Source organism: Phoxinus phoxinus (assembly GCF_949152265.1).
Source record: "Phoxinus phoxinus genome assembly, chromosome: 17".
Taxonomy (NCBI): Eukaryota; Metazoa; Chordata; class Actinopteri; order Cypriniformes; family Leuciscidae; genus Phoxinus; species Phoxinus phoxinus.
The window spans coordinates 3,515,161-3,527,784 of NC_136892.1; the positions used below are offsets into that span (position 1 = coordinate 3,515,161).

The window sequence follows — 12,624 nt, forward strand, 5'->3', positions numbered from 1 at the left end:
ACAACTATGCAAATGTAATAAAATAATCGTAACTGCGTTCCCAAATGCACGCTAAACTCAGCACATGCACAGATGGAGTTCACTGCATTCACTCACTGTGAACTGAGACACGGAGCTGATCACGTGAGCGAAGTGCAAACAGACAGTCTTTTGATGAGGACACAAAGCCTTATTGTGCTTTTGGTTTTAGTTAGCTTGACAGCAATGGCGAAAAACACGACATTAAAGACCTTTTATGTTATTATGAGAAGTTTAAATATATTTTCGGGCCGCCACAGTCTGGATAATGAACGGGACGCACTGAAATCTATGTTTGGCGGCTAATGTTGATATTGTGGCATGCCGCCACAAATAAATCAGTGTATGGGAAACCCTGACTGTGAAATAAAAAAAAATATTTAGTGATTTGGTCATAGTGCTCACCCCTATGTATTACATTAATGAGTGTACGTACTTGAGATACAAACGTTTAACAGCATTTTGTCTATTAGTGGTTTTGTCATTATTAGTTTGTGTTCTGGTGTGTCTACAGCGCGTGGCTAGAAGCAGAAGATGATCCGGTGATCGCGCGGGTCAATCAGAGAATAGAGGACATCACTGGATTAACTGTGGACACTGCAGAACTGCTACAGGTGATTCATTCACAATACGACAGACCAGGGTTGTGGATTCGAGTCCCAAATTTGATGACTTGCGACTCGACTTGACATAATCAAAGATGACTTGCGACTCGACTTAGACTTTGACAACAATGACTCGCGAATTGACTCAGACTTGAGCCCTGTGACTTGGAAAGACTTGACCTACCTTCTAAAACCACAGATCAGAGTTGTAATCACTGTAGTATAGCACTGTATCATTGACGCATGATCACAGCGCTGATTAGCGCGGCTTTCGCACTTTTGGCACTGAGCCAGAGAGCGCTTGATAGTGTTCAGCAGCGCTTGTGTGTTGTCATTTATCACACGTTAAGACAGTTTTCAACCAAATAATGTTATTTTTTGTTTTGTTTCAGGCATTTAAATACACAAGTACTAGCAAACTATTTAAAAAAAACACACACAAAAAAAACACTGCAGTGTCTAAGTAAGCGGAAGCCTATAGGTAACTATAAAGTCTTCTCCCTGTTCACCAGACTCTCACTTTCATGTCTTTCGGGAGAAATGGATGGATTTACTTTTTGTATATGACAGGCACGTAGCTCCAAAAAGTTTCACGTGGCGTATGATACGTCGCCATGAAAATAGGAATGTTCTACAATTACGGTCGCGTTAACAAAATAATTTAACCAGGGACTCAATACTTTTTGTGTAGCAAATCACATTTAATTTTCCCAATGAACAGTTACTTTTATTTTTAAATCTGCATTGCAAAAAAAGCCTTCCTGAGATAAATTAGTATACATTTCATTTACTACAGTAATTAACACTGAGACACTAATTTGTTCAAAAAGCACTGACGACTTGTTTAAGACTTGAAGCTTATAATCGAGGACTTGCAACTTGACTTGGACTTGCTTGTCTTGACTCGAGACTTGAATGCAAAGACTCGAGACTTACTTGTGACTTGCAAAACAATGACTTGGTCTCACATCTGCTCCAGACACGTCTCTTCTCCATTGACTTCAGGCTCACACCAGTGTAATGTAGAATAGGTGCCCTTGTTACGGTGTAATTATACAAATACGTGCTGAGTAATATTAGTTAACATGTACTTGCTATATAATTCGGGTTGGGGTTTGGTTTAGGGTTAGTTGATTGTAATTATTCATAATTTAATGTTAATAGGCAAGGCAAGTTTATTTATATAGCACATTTCATTCACAATGATAATTCAAAGTGCTTAACATAGAAGAAATTAAAATAATCAAAAGAAATAAGAATAATTAAAGCAGTTTAGAATAATTTTTTAAAATAAAATACAGTACTAACAGTCGGACAAACAGTGTAATACTATAGCATATATATTTATGCTTGCAATTATTCATAATTTACTGTTAATACTATAGTATGGACATGTAAGATGTGTAACAGGGACAATGCACAATAAAGAGTTTCAGAATAAAAAACTTTAAACAATAAAATTGTACAATTATGTACACAATATTCCTCAATGAACAGTTTTAATTAGTAGTATAGAGCCTCTCCAGGTATTAAAACACAAATTGAAACGGATGTTTTGGGAATGATGCATTGCATTGTGGTAAACGGTACACTAGTGCAAGGCACATGATTTGTTGTTTGCTTATGTGATTATGAATCATCTCTGTTCTGATTCGATAACAATCTTCTTATGAATTCTGTTGAATCTTAGGTTGCTAACTATGGCGTTGGAGGTCAATATGAACCGCATTATGATTTCTCAAGGGTAAGAACTGCATTTCTTTCAATTAAATGTGACATGATATTTCAGACCAAAACAATCATGGGCATGTGCATGTAGAAATATTAGTAAAAAAAATTGTTAGTAATAATATTTTAATTCTATTTTTTACTGTCAATTGACACACAACATCCATGTCTCATCTTTATCCATAGAAGATTTGTTTTGGCCTAGGACATGGTACATTTAATTGAATTTTGAAATTATTATTTATATTTATTAATATGTTTATGTGTTTATAGTGTGTCACTTGATGGCAAACTTTTTTTCCTGTGATTTAAATGTTGGAATATAAGCTTGTATATTATTGATTGACTTGGATTTTGATTTATTGATTTATTTATTGATTGATTGATTGATTGATTGATTGAAAGAGATTGAATGATTGATTGATTGATTGATTGATTGATTGATTGATTGATTGATTGATTGAACACTTGAATGCATTAGTGTTTTTGATTGACAAATCACTAGAGCTAAAGTATTTTCCTATTGTTTTAGATTGAGTACATGTTTGTGAATTGATTGACACCCAACACTCAGTTGTGTTGTTGTGAGTATAAGCATATCGAGTGTAGAGTAAGTTGCCTGCGAGGCAGAGATGTCCCCTGCCCACTTCAGTCTGGTTTAAAAGTTACACACGTCTGTTGCAGCGTCCTTTTGACAGCAACCTCAAGGTTGATGGAAATAGACTTGCCACCTTTCTGAACTACGTAAGTACATGTGTGTGCGCTCGGAGACGAGCGTTTCTTGCCTCTCTGCCTGTCTTTACTCTAAAATTGTATCTTCATAGAAAGACGAACCTGATGCTTTCAAATCATTAGGCACTGGAAATCGTGTGGCTACTTTTTTAAATTATGTAAGTATGTGTATCTTGTGGTGCCTGGTTCCAGAACTCATGTGTTATATGATTACTCTTCTTGACTTGGCATCAGGTATTGTGTCATCGGCTACTGCGGATCCACACACACACACACACACACACACACACACACACACGTTTGTTTTCCTATCCTTGTGAGGACTCTCCATAGGCGTAATTGTTTTTATATTGTACAAACTGTATATTATCCCCTTACACTGCCCCTATACCTGCCCATCACACACACACAAACACACACACACACACACACACACACTGCCCATATCCCTAAACCTGCCCATCACACACACACACACACACACACACACACACACACTGCCCCTATCCCTAAACCTGCCCAACACACACACACACACACTGCCCCTATCCCTAAACCTGCCCATCACACACACACACACACACACTGCCCCTATCCCTAAACCTGCCCATCACACACACACACACACACACACACACACACACACACACACACACACACACACACACACACACACTGCCCCTATCCCTAAACCTGCCCATCACACACACACACACACACACTGCCCCTATCCCTAAACCTGCCCATCACACACACACACACACACACACACACACACTGCCCCTATCCCTAAACCTGCCCATCACACACACACACACACACTGCCCCTATCCCTAAACCTGCCCAACACACACACACACACACACACACACTGCCCCTATCCCTAAACCTGCCCATCACACACACACACACACACACTCCAGTGGATCTCAGCCAGGGACACAAAACAAGCATTCAAATAATTCCAACATCTACAAATTGTGATATTTCTTGGTTCGACACTTTATTTCGATGGCCCACTTTAGACGTTCTTCTGAATGATACTAACTAACTCTCATTAGAGTATTAGTAGACACGGAAACACTGATGACATGCCATGTTGTATTTCTTTGAAATGAAGTGTTGATGTTAATAATCTTTGTACGCCACAGATGAGTGATGTTGAGGCGGGTGGAGCGACGGTGTTTCCGGATTTTGGTGCTGCTATCTGGCCTAGAAAGGTACGGACACCAAACCTTAAATAAAACATGATCAATGTCAATGATGATGGGACTGCCTTACTCACATTCTAACTGATTAAGATAACAGGAACTAACACATTTTTCTGGGGGTTGGGGTATTGCATTGGCGAATAACAATGTCCGCTTTCCCGAACTGTCATCTTTCTCTTGTGTCCATTTCAAAATCTACTAAATGCCTTGCCAATCAATGTCTAATAAATATTTTGTGATAATAAGTAAATATAGGTTGGTTTAATTGGTTACACTTTATTTTAAGGTGTCCTTGTTGCAGTGTAATGATATATTTAAGCACTGAGTAATAATAATAATTAACTACATGTATAGGGTTAGGATTAGGGGTTGGTTTTTGGGTTAGTTGCATGTAATGTTGCATCAGTTATAGTTCTTACTATTACTACAGTTACTAGTAACAAGAAAAATAAAATAAAGTGTTACCGTTTAATTTCATATATTGGAATCATATGGACCATCGGCCAATCGGATCTGACGTCAGCTTGTAGTGTTTTACATTTTACGGATGTAAAAAAAAATTATATTACCACAGCAGTGTTCAGTGGATTAAATCATTTACTAGATTAACGATCGATCAAGCAACAAATTAAACTCACTCATACGGTCATAAATGACTAAAACATCATTCGTATTTGACAAATAATACAGTTTCTTGTCTCTAATAGTCAACACAATGCAGGGGGAACTGTAAAGTGAATGTGTCAAAAACTTGCATAAATGCATGAATGCTCGAACTATAAATGTATGAATTAAACTCACTGAGACTGTCGACAGTTTCTTTTCCATGCATCATTTTATTATATCCATGAATGTGGTTACAGTCAAATCATATAAAACAGTGAAATCGCCCTTGAACTCTGTCTCGCCTGCACTCGAGACGGTGACGTAACGTGAGCTCCACTGAAAGTCTTCTTTCCTATTGGTTGTCGCTCACAAAAATCGATTCTCATTTGCATAAAGTTTACATTTCTGAACTTTTGTCGCTTGTCTCCTGTCGCTTGACATGCCCACATTCTGTCGCCAACGGTCACTGTCGCCGGAAGTCGCCAGCGCTCCATTGAAATGAATGGGATCGTGTCGCTTTGTCCCTGTGTGTCGCTGGCGGTGTGAACGGGGCTTATAAAAAAGTTATAAAAATATTCACCCCCCTCACAGCCGTCATAAAGGGCAAAATTAGCTATATAGACCAAAAGCACTTTTTGCACCAGGCTGTAAAGATATTTTTTTTTGCTGTAAAGTTGGCCATTTTAACATGGGGGTTTATGGGATTGACTCTTCTGCAGCCGGTCTCTAGTGGCCAGTCGATGAACTGCAGTTTAAGTCACTTCAGTGTTAGTTTCGAGAGAGAGACTGGAAGGTTGCCGCTTGGTTTGAACTCCTATCCTCCTCTTTCTGTAGGGGACAGCGGTGTTCTGGTACAACCTCTTTAAAAGTGGAGAAGGAGACTACAGAACGAGACACGCAGCCTGTCCTGTTCTAGTGGGCAGTAAATGGGGTAAGTGGACTAAATACAGACTCGTGTGAACAATGCTCATTCTCGTTCTCAATTACTTTTTAATGTTCATTTTATTTTATTTTTTTTATCATGGGATGAACAGTTGGTTGTTTTAAAGGTACAATATGTAAGATTTTTGCATTAAAATATCCCAAAATCACGAGGCCAGTGTTATATATTTTATTAAGTTGATTACTTACAATATCCCAAATGTTTCCAACTATTTTTAAATTGTGATTGTAACCGAGGAAGCGGGGCGTGTGAGCGGCGGTGAGCTGGAGTCGCCAGTCAATGCGTCATATCCGCGTTACCCTCGGTTTCCGCTCGCACTGCGCGGAGTCCTGGACAAATGCGGAAGTTGTAGTTGTAGCGTCTATCAAGCAACAAACGTTAGCTTGTTTCGTGCAGTCGTTATGAACACAATTATTCTTTACCGATTGCAGCCGGTTCTGTCGACAAAGACAAGTCCCATAAACGTACGGGTCAATTTTATATATTCCAAATGTAGCATTCGGTAATAGTTATGTTTATGTAAGGAAAGTATTATTGCTTTAGGTTTGTGTTTAGTTTATTAACATTGTTTATCACGTCTGGTGTTTATGGCCATGTAAATAAATATAGCATGTGTTATACATAAAGATTAATCCGTCTTTTGGCAAATTATGTGGAAATGTTCGAATGCACTTTTACAACAATTGTTTAGAACACGTAAAACTGTGCAGCGTTATCACAACTATGAATTCGACAAATACAGAAACATCTATGATAACCAATTTATTATTAAACCTTACTTTTCTTGCGGTTAATTCATTTTAATGAAATAAAAGCATGTCATTAAACGCAACATTTATAAAAATAGAGCTTTACCTCATCCATGAACATGATTTAGATTCCCGTCTGACTGATTTACATCCACGGTGGAGTTAAAACAACAGTTCCCATCATTCCTCGCTCCTTCACATCGTCATCAAGCTACGCCGGTGTTGTTATTTGGAATGTAGCGCCTCTAGCGGCAGAAAATCTTGCATATTGTACCTTTAAAACCATCAAATATCACTTTGCATTTACAAGTTCCTCTCATTTGGCAGTTTCAAACAAATGGATCCACGAGAGAGGTCAAGAGTTCAGACGGCCGTGTGGCCTGACCGACGTGGACTGATCCAGCGTTCGAGCTCAGTTCTGCCGTCTGTGCCTTGACTCGGCAAACACGGACACAATCAGACACTCCAGGACACGCTTCAGATCCAGTCAGGACTAGTTGGGGATTTCTCTTTTATTCCACAACGTTCTTTTTCCCATTGCTTAACTAGTCTTAGCAGACTAAACTGGAGTATCACGTCATAACAGAACTCGGTGTGTTCATGTAATGCATAAATTATTGTTCTTCAGTGTTTATTTTGTATTATTTTGCAATAAAAATATCTAAATTTTAAGTTATGCTTCTTTGTCTGCAACACTTTTCCAGTTTTTATGGAAATTGTCCATAGACATGATCTTAATACTGTACAAACTGTATATTTGATCACTTAATTCTACCCCTAAACACAACCCTCACAGAAAACTTCCTGCATTACACACACACACACACACACACAAATTTATACGAGTATATATTTATTTATTATACTCTTCATATATTTAATTTTTATTGTGACATTGTGTTCAGTTATTATTATAGTCTTTAGAATTCAAGTGAATATAAACCAGGAATAACGATAAGATTATGAAATGTACATTTACATTTATGCATTTGGCAGACACTTTTATCCAATGCGACTTACATTGCATTTCAACGTACACATTTTTACATTCTTATCAGTTCTCAGTTCTTTGAGAAATTATGAAATGACTCAAGCATAAGCAGCGTCTGTAATGACCGGTTTCTCTGTTGGATTTGATTTTGTAATGTTTTTACTGCTTGTTGCGACCACAGCTCTCTTTTCAACATGAAAACCTCAGTCTAAGTATGTTCCCTGGTGTAATTACCCAGAAGTCTAACCTGTCACTGTCTAATCATAGGAGATTATTGAGTCAGACAATAACACAATTAGCTGTAATCTGTTTTTTGAAAGGTGTTGAAAGACTCTCCATATTGCATCATTACATATATAGAGACTAGTTTAGCCTTGAACAGAATGAGACTGAATGTTCAGCTCAACTAACGGCTCGAAATGGAAGCAAAGTGGATTGTATTGTTATTATCAACATGCTGGATTTCCTGTGTTGCTGTAAATGAGTTCTACTCTTCAACAGGTTAGTCTATTGCAATTATTAGATGATGGAAACACTTTATTTTGATGGTCTTTTTAACCCCTTATATTGGCATACCACGGCCATTACATATTTAAAACAGTAATATCATGACCTATACTAAACCTAAACTAATCTTGACAAACTATATATCATTTCAAAGCTTACAATCTCTAGTTTAGAAATTGACTGATTTTCAAAATAAATGACAGAGGAGCCGTAATTCATCAATTTGGAACAAGAATATGTTCATACTCCTAAGGCGTGTTCAGACCTTTATTTTGAAATAGTGATGAACATGAAAAATCATGAAAGAATGGTAGAAACCGCCGTTTGATTTCATGCCAAGAGTTCAAAAGATTGCATCCATTCAATTCTTTTAGAAAAAAAGGTCTGAAAATGTTTTAAATATAAAGAAAAAAATTATAGATCCAGCATTAGTGATGTGGCGGCGAGCTATAATGCACATACGTGATCTTTTGTGTTTCTTAGAGGTTGAATTCATTTCAAAATCTGCCAAACTTCCAACACTACTTCTGAATAGGATGTCTACTTCATAAATTGTATGAAAATTGTAAAAATAATGGTTCGGATCACTCAAACAACATATGGAAATGAAGGCGCCCTTATATGGGCAGTAATGTCCACTAGTGGAGAAGTGTGGTACTGCACCCAAACTAAATCTCACTGAAAGCTGATTTTTTTGAGATATCAACCTAAAATTTGAAACACAACTTGTTCAGATTTTTGGCTTTGATTTTTTTTGCATTTTTAGAGTCCACCAGGTTTTGAAAATATATATTTTATATAAAATATGAATAATTAAATTTTTAACATTGTACATTTTCATGAACTCAAACTTTTCTGTTTAACTTTCTTAATTTATTTCACTTCTACAAAAATCTGGCAAATGTCTTCTTAAAAACAAGACCAATCTCACATCTATATTCCAAAGCATTCTTGAATTACAACCATTTAAGTTCGGAATGTGCATTTTCATGTCTATTAAAAAAAAGGGGGGTGCCGCTACTATAAGTCACTCTGCAACTACATGTCAACTCATTCTGACCCTAGCAGTTTACTAAACTAATACTCTCTAATGATAGTTAGTAGACATGTAGGTGCAATGTTATTTATAGTCAACAGAATGTGTTAAAGGGACCTTCAAATTAAAATAAAACCTTCAAATAAAGTGAAACCAAGATGATAGAACGGCATGTTTATGACATCTGTCAAAAACACTTCTCTCTTTAACCATGTATGTTTTTGAACAAGTGCTGACTGTGATATGCTTTCTGCAGATCATATGATTCAACTTATAGATATCAAAAAAAGGTTTGCCACATCCTTTCATGAATATATAGAAGCGCTGGAGCGACAAGCAGACCTTCTGAAAAGGTGAGTGTTATTATGCGTGCGATAGTGTATTTACACATACAAATTTGAATATGGTGCAAAAGTTCATTTATTTCAGTAATTCAACTTAAATGGTGAACATTTATGGTGAATTTGTTATAATTTTGATGATTATTATCAAAATTATGACAAATAAAGGCTTAAAATATATCACTTTGCATGTAATGAGTCTATATAATATATTAGTTTCACCTTTTAAGTTGAATTACCAAGAAAAAGTTTAAAGAAGATAGTTTAAAATCTTAAATCCAGTTGAGACTGGATTATGAAAGTTGCGTTCAATATTAACAAAATGCAAAAAGCATTTTTTGAGCAACTACTACACAAATAGTACATTTGAATTAAGTTTATATTACGTTAATTAGCCTAAATATGGTGCATTTAATTTAGTTTAGTGTCTGTTAATTATCAGTAAGTTAAATAACAGGACACAGAGTGTTTTTCTCTGTTTGTTTTTTACCACAGTCTGTAAATATTTGAATTATTGATATACTTTATTTCTCAGGATTCTGAATGCATTTGAGAAGGACTTTGATGACACTCCTGAAGATCCAGAGAAGTTCATCAGCAACCCTCTCGCAGCGTACCAGCTTGTGAGGAAGCTAAGTCACGTCTGGCCGAATACACTGGACATTATAGAAGAAAGACATGCACAAGGTCAAAGCACAACTGTAGAAACTCACAATATATCATTCAGACACTGGAACTTCTCATAACCTTTCATTATGATATCAATTATTGGTCACACTTTATCTTAGGTCCAATTCTCACTATTAACTAACTATTAACCACGACTTTTGCCTCAATAAACTCCTCATTAACGCTTATTAATAGTTAGTAAGGTAGTTGATAAGTTTAGGTATTGTAAGATTAAGGAATGTAGAATATCACGCAGAATAAGGCATTAATATGTGCTTTATAAGCACTAATAAACAGCCAATATCCTATCATTATGCTAATAAGCAAGTTAATAGTGAGATTTGGATCCTAAACTAAAGCGTTACCGAATTATTATGGTAACACTTTACAATAAGGTTCAGAAGTTAACATAGTCAATGTATTAACTAACATGAACTAACCATGAGCAATACATTTTTTACTGTATTTGTTAATCTTTGTTAATGTTAGTTAATAAAAATAACATTGTTTGTTCATGTTTGTTCACAGAGCATTAACTAATGTTAACAAGATTTTAATAAAGTATTAGTAAATGGTGAAATTAACAAAGATTAATAAATGCTGCAAGTGCAGTTAATTATTAGTCCATTATTATATTATTTAGGCTTGAAATGTAATGTGACTTGTGCTGTTATTGAGTTATCTGACGGGTTTCATCAGTTTTTTAGACTAACTATAATCATTTGCGGGAGGAAAAACTAAACCGGTGACAGTCAGTAACATCTCTAGTTTCTCACAGATGCGTTTGAAGACCTGAAATCTTGCGCTCGGACGCTCCCCGGTGCCGATGATGTAGAAGGAGTAGTGATGGCTTTGGTCAGACTGCAAGAAATGTACAGATTAGATCCGAGGAGCATCACGTTATTTTCTGGTGCGTCTCATGTGCTTTTATTTGTTCTTTAACACTCTCCTGACTAGTGTTGTTTGCTAAGGTTTGCTTAGTGATTGAACAAACCCCTAACCATAAGTATAACAGTGTAACACTATAAAGCCTGATTTTTTTTTTTAATTTCATCACAAAATGTAACTTTATTATCACCCAGTTCTTTATATAAAGTTGGATATATAAGTATATCACTTTATCGGCACATATTCTTGCATAGAGCTCTATCTGCTTGATTGCTTGCATTGTCGCAAAATGTAAACTAGCCTACTGTATATTTTCACCGAGCTCTAATCTGCTAAATGCAACCATAAGGCATGACATTAACATTTTAACAATATAAACATTAAAGGTGCTGTGTGTAACTTTTTGACTACTAAAGCATAAAAGTACCATAATATGTTTGCAGAGATTTAGGAAAGATTCTAAGTTCACATACTTATTTCTCTGAAAAACATTTCTACAGCCAGTTATTCTACTTTGAAATGTGCGTTCTGCGTCAGAATGTGTGTTTTTGTTTTGATCTGTGTGACTCCGCCCACTGCCATTTTACCCAATAGTAAGTCAGAAATTCTCGTCCAAAAATGTAGCACGTAAAAAAACAAAAAAAAACTGACACGTTGTGTCAGTCACGTTTACACACTGTCTTCGTCCGTCATAAAATATTTTTGTAGCGGGTTACATTTTCTGTGTTTTTCACATCCGTAGCAAGCATTTTGCAAAGGTGTTTTGAAAATTCAGAGCCACCGAATGACGAATACAAAAAAATACAAATATTGGCCTCGGACCTTATTAGTAAATGGTGAGCAAGGACCTTAAAGGAACACTCCACTTTTTTGGGAAATAGGCTCATTTTCCAGCTCCCCTAGAGTTAAACAGTTTTACCGTTTTCGAATCCATTCAGCCGATCTCCGGGTCTGGCGGTAGCACTTTTAGCATAGCTTAGCATAGATCATTGAATCTGATTAGACCGTTAGCATCTTTCTCAAAAATGTCCAAAGAGTTTAGATATTTTTCCTATTTAAAGCTTGACTCTTCTGTAGTTACATCGTGTAATAAGACCGACAGAAAATGAAAAGTTGCGATTTTCTTGGCCAATATGACTAGGAACTATTCTCTCATTCCTGCGTAATAATCAAGGAACTGCTGTAGCCGTACCAGCAGCGCAATGATATTACACAGCGCCTGAAAATAGTCCCGAGCTCGGTAACTTCCAACGTGACCGGCACTAAGTTTGTAATATCATTGCGCTGCTGGTATGGCCGCAGTTCCTTGATTATTACGCAGGAATGAGAGAATAGTTCCTAGTCATATTGGCCTAAAAAATCACAACTTTTCATTTTCTGTTGGCCTTAGTACACGATGTAACTACAGAAGAGTTGGAAAATGAGCCTATTTCCAACAAAAGTGTTCCTTTAACACAGCATATTGCAGCCTTGGAAACCAGCAAACAAACTAGGTCAGAGATCGCACATTCTACCCGACCTAAAAAGCATCGGCATCCATCTAAAAATCTCTATGAACGGGAGCATAATAAAACACAGATAAATCAACATATCAACTTAA

At 36.5% G+C, this 12,624-nt stretch overlaps 1 protein-coding gene across 7 annotated transcripts in view; it reads left to right on the forward strand.

Annotated features, from left to right (window-relative positions):
- Positions 1 to 7,264, forward strand: part of p4ha2 (procollagen-proline, 2-oxoglutarate 4-dioxygenase (proline 4-hydroxylase), alpha polypeptide 2) — a 55,544-nt gene extending 48,280 nt beyond the window's left edge. For 5 of the 7 annotated variants that reach the window (XM_079585087.1, XM_079585086.1, XM_079585088.1 and 2 more), the window contains exons 10-16: positions 533 to 632; positions 2,314 to 2,367; positions 3,036 to 3,095; positions 3,176 to 3,241; positions 4,235 to 4,303; positions 5,735 to 5,831; positions 6,920 to 7,264. In XM_079585087.1, coding sequence (XP_079441213.1) covers positions 533 to 632; positions 2,314 to 2,367; positions 3,036 to 3,095; positions 3,176 to 3,241; positions 4,235 to 4,303; positions 5,735 to 5,831; positions 6,920 to 6,990 — 517 coding nt within the window. In that variant the 3' untranslated portion in view covers positions 6,991 to 7,264. The remainder of the gene's footprint in view (positions 1 to 532; positions 633 to 2,313; positions 2,368 to 3,035; positions 3,096 to 3,175; positions 3,242 to 4,234; positions 4,304 to 5,734; positions 5,832 to 6,919) is intronic. The other 2 variants (XM_079585089.1, XM_079585090.1) reach the window with 1 other exon arrangement.
- Positions 7,265 to 12,624: the final 5,360 nt, after the last annotated feature.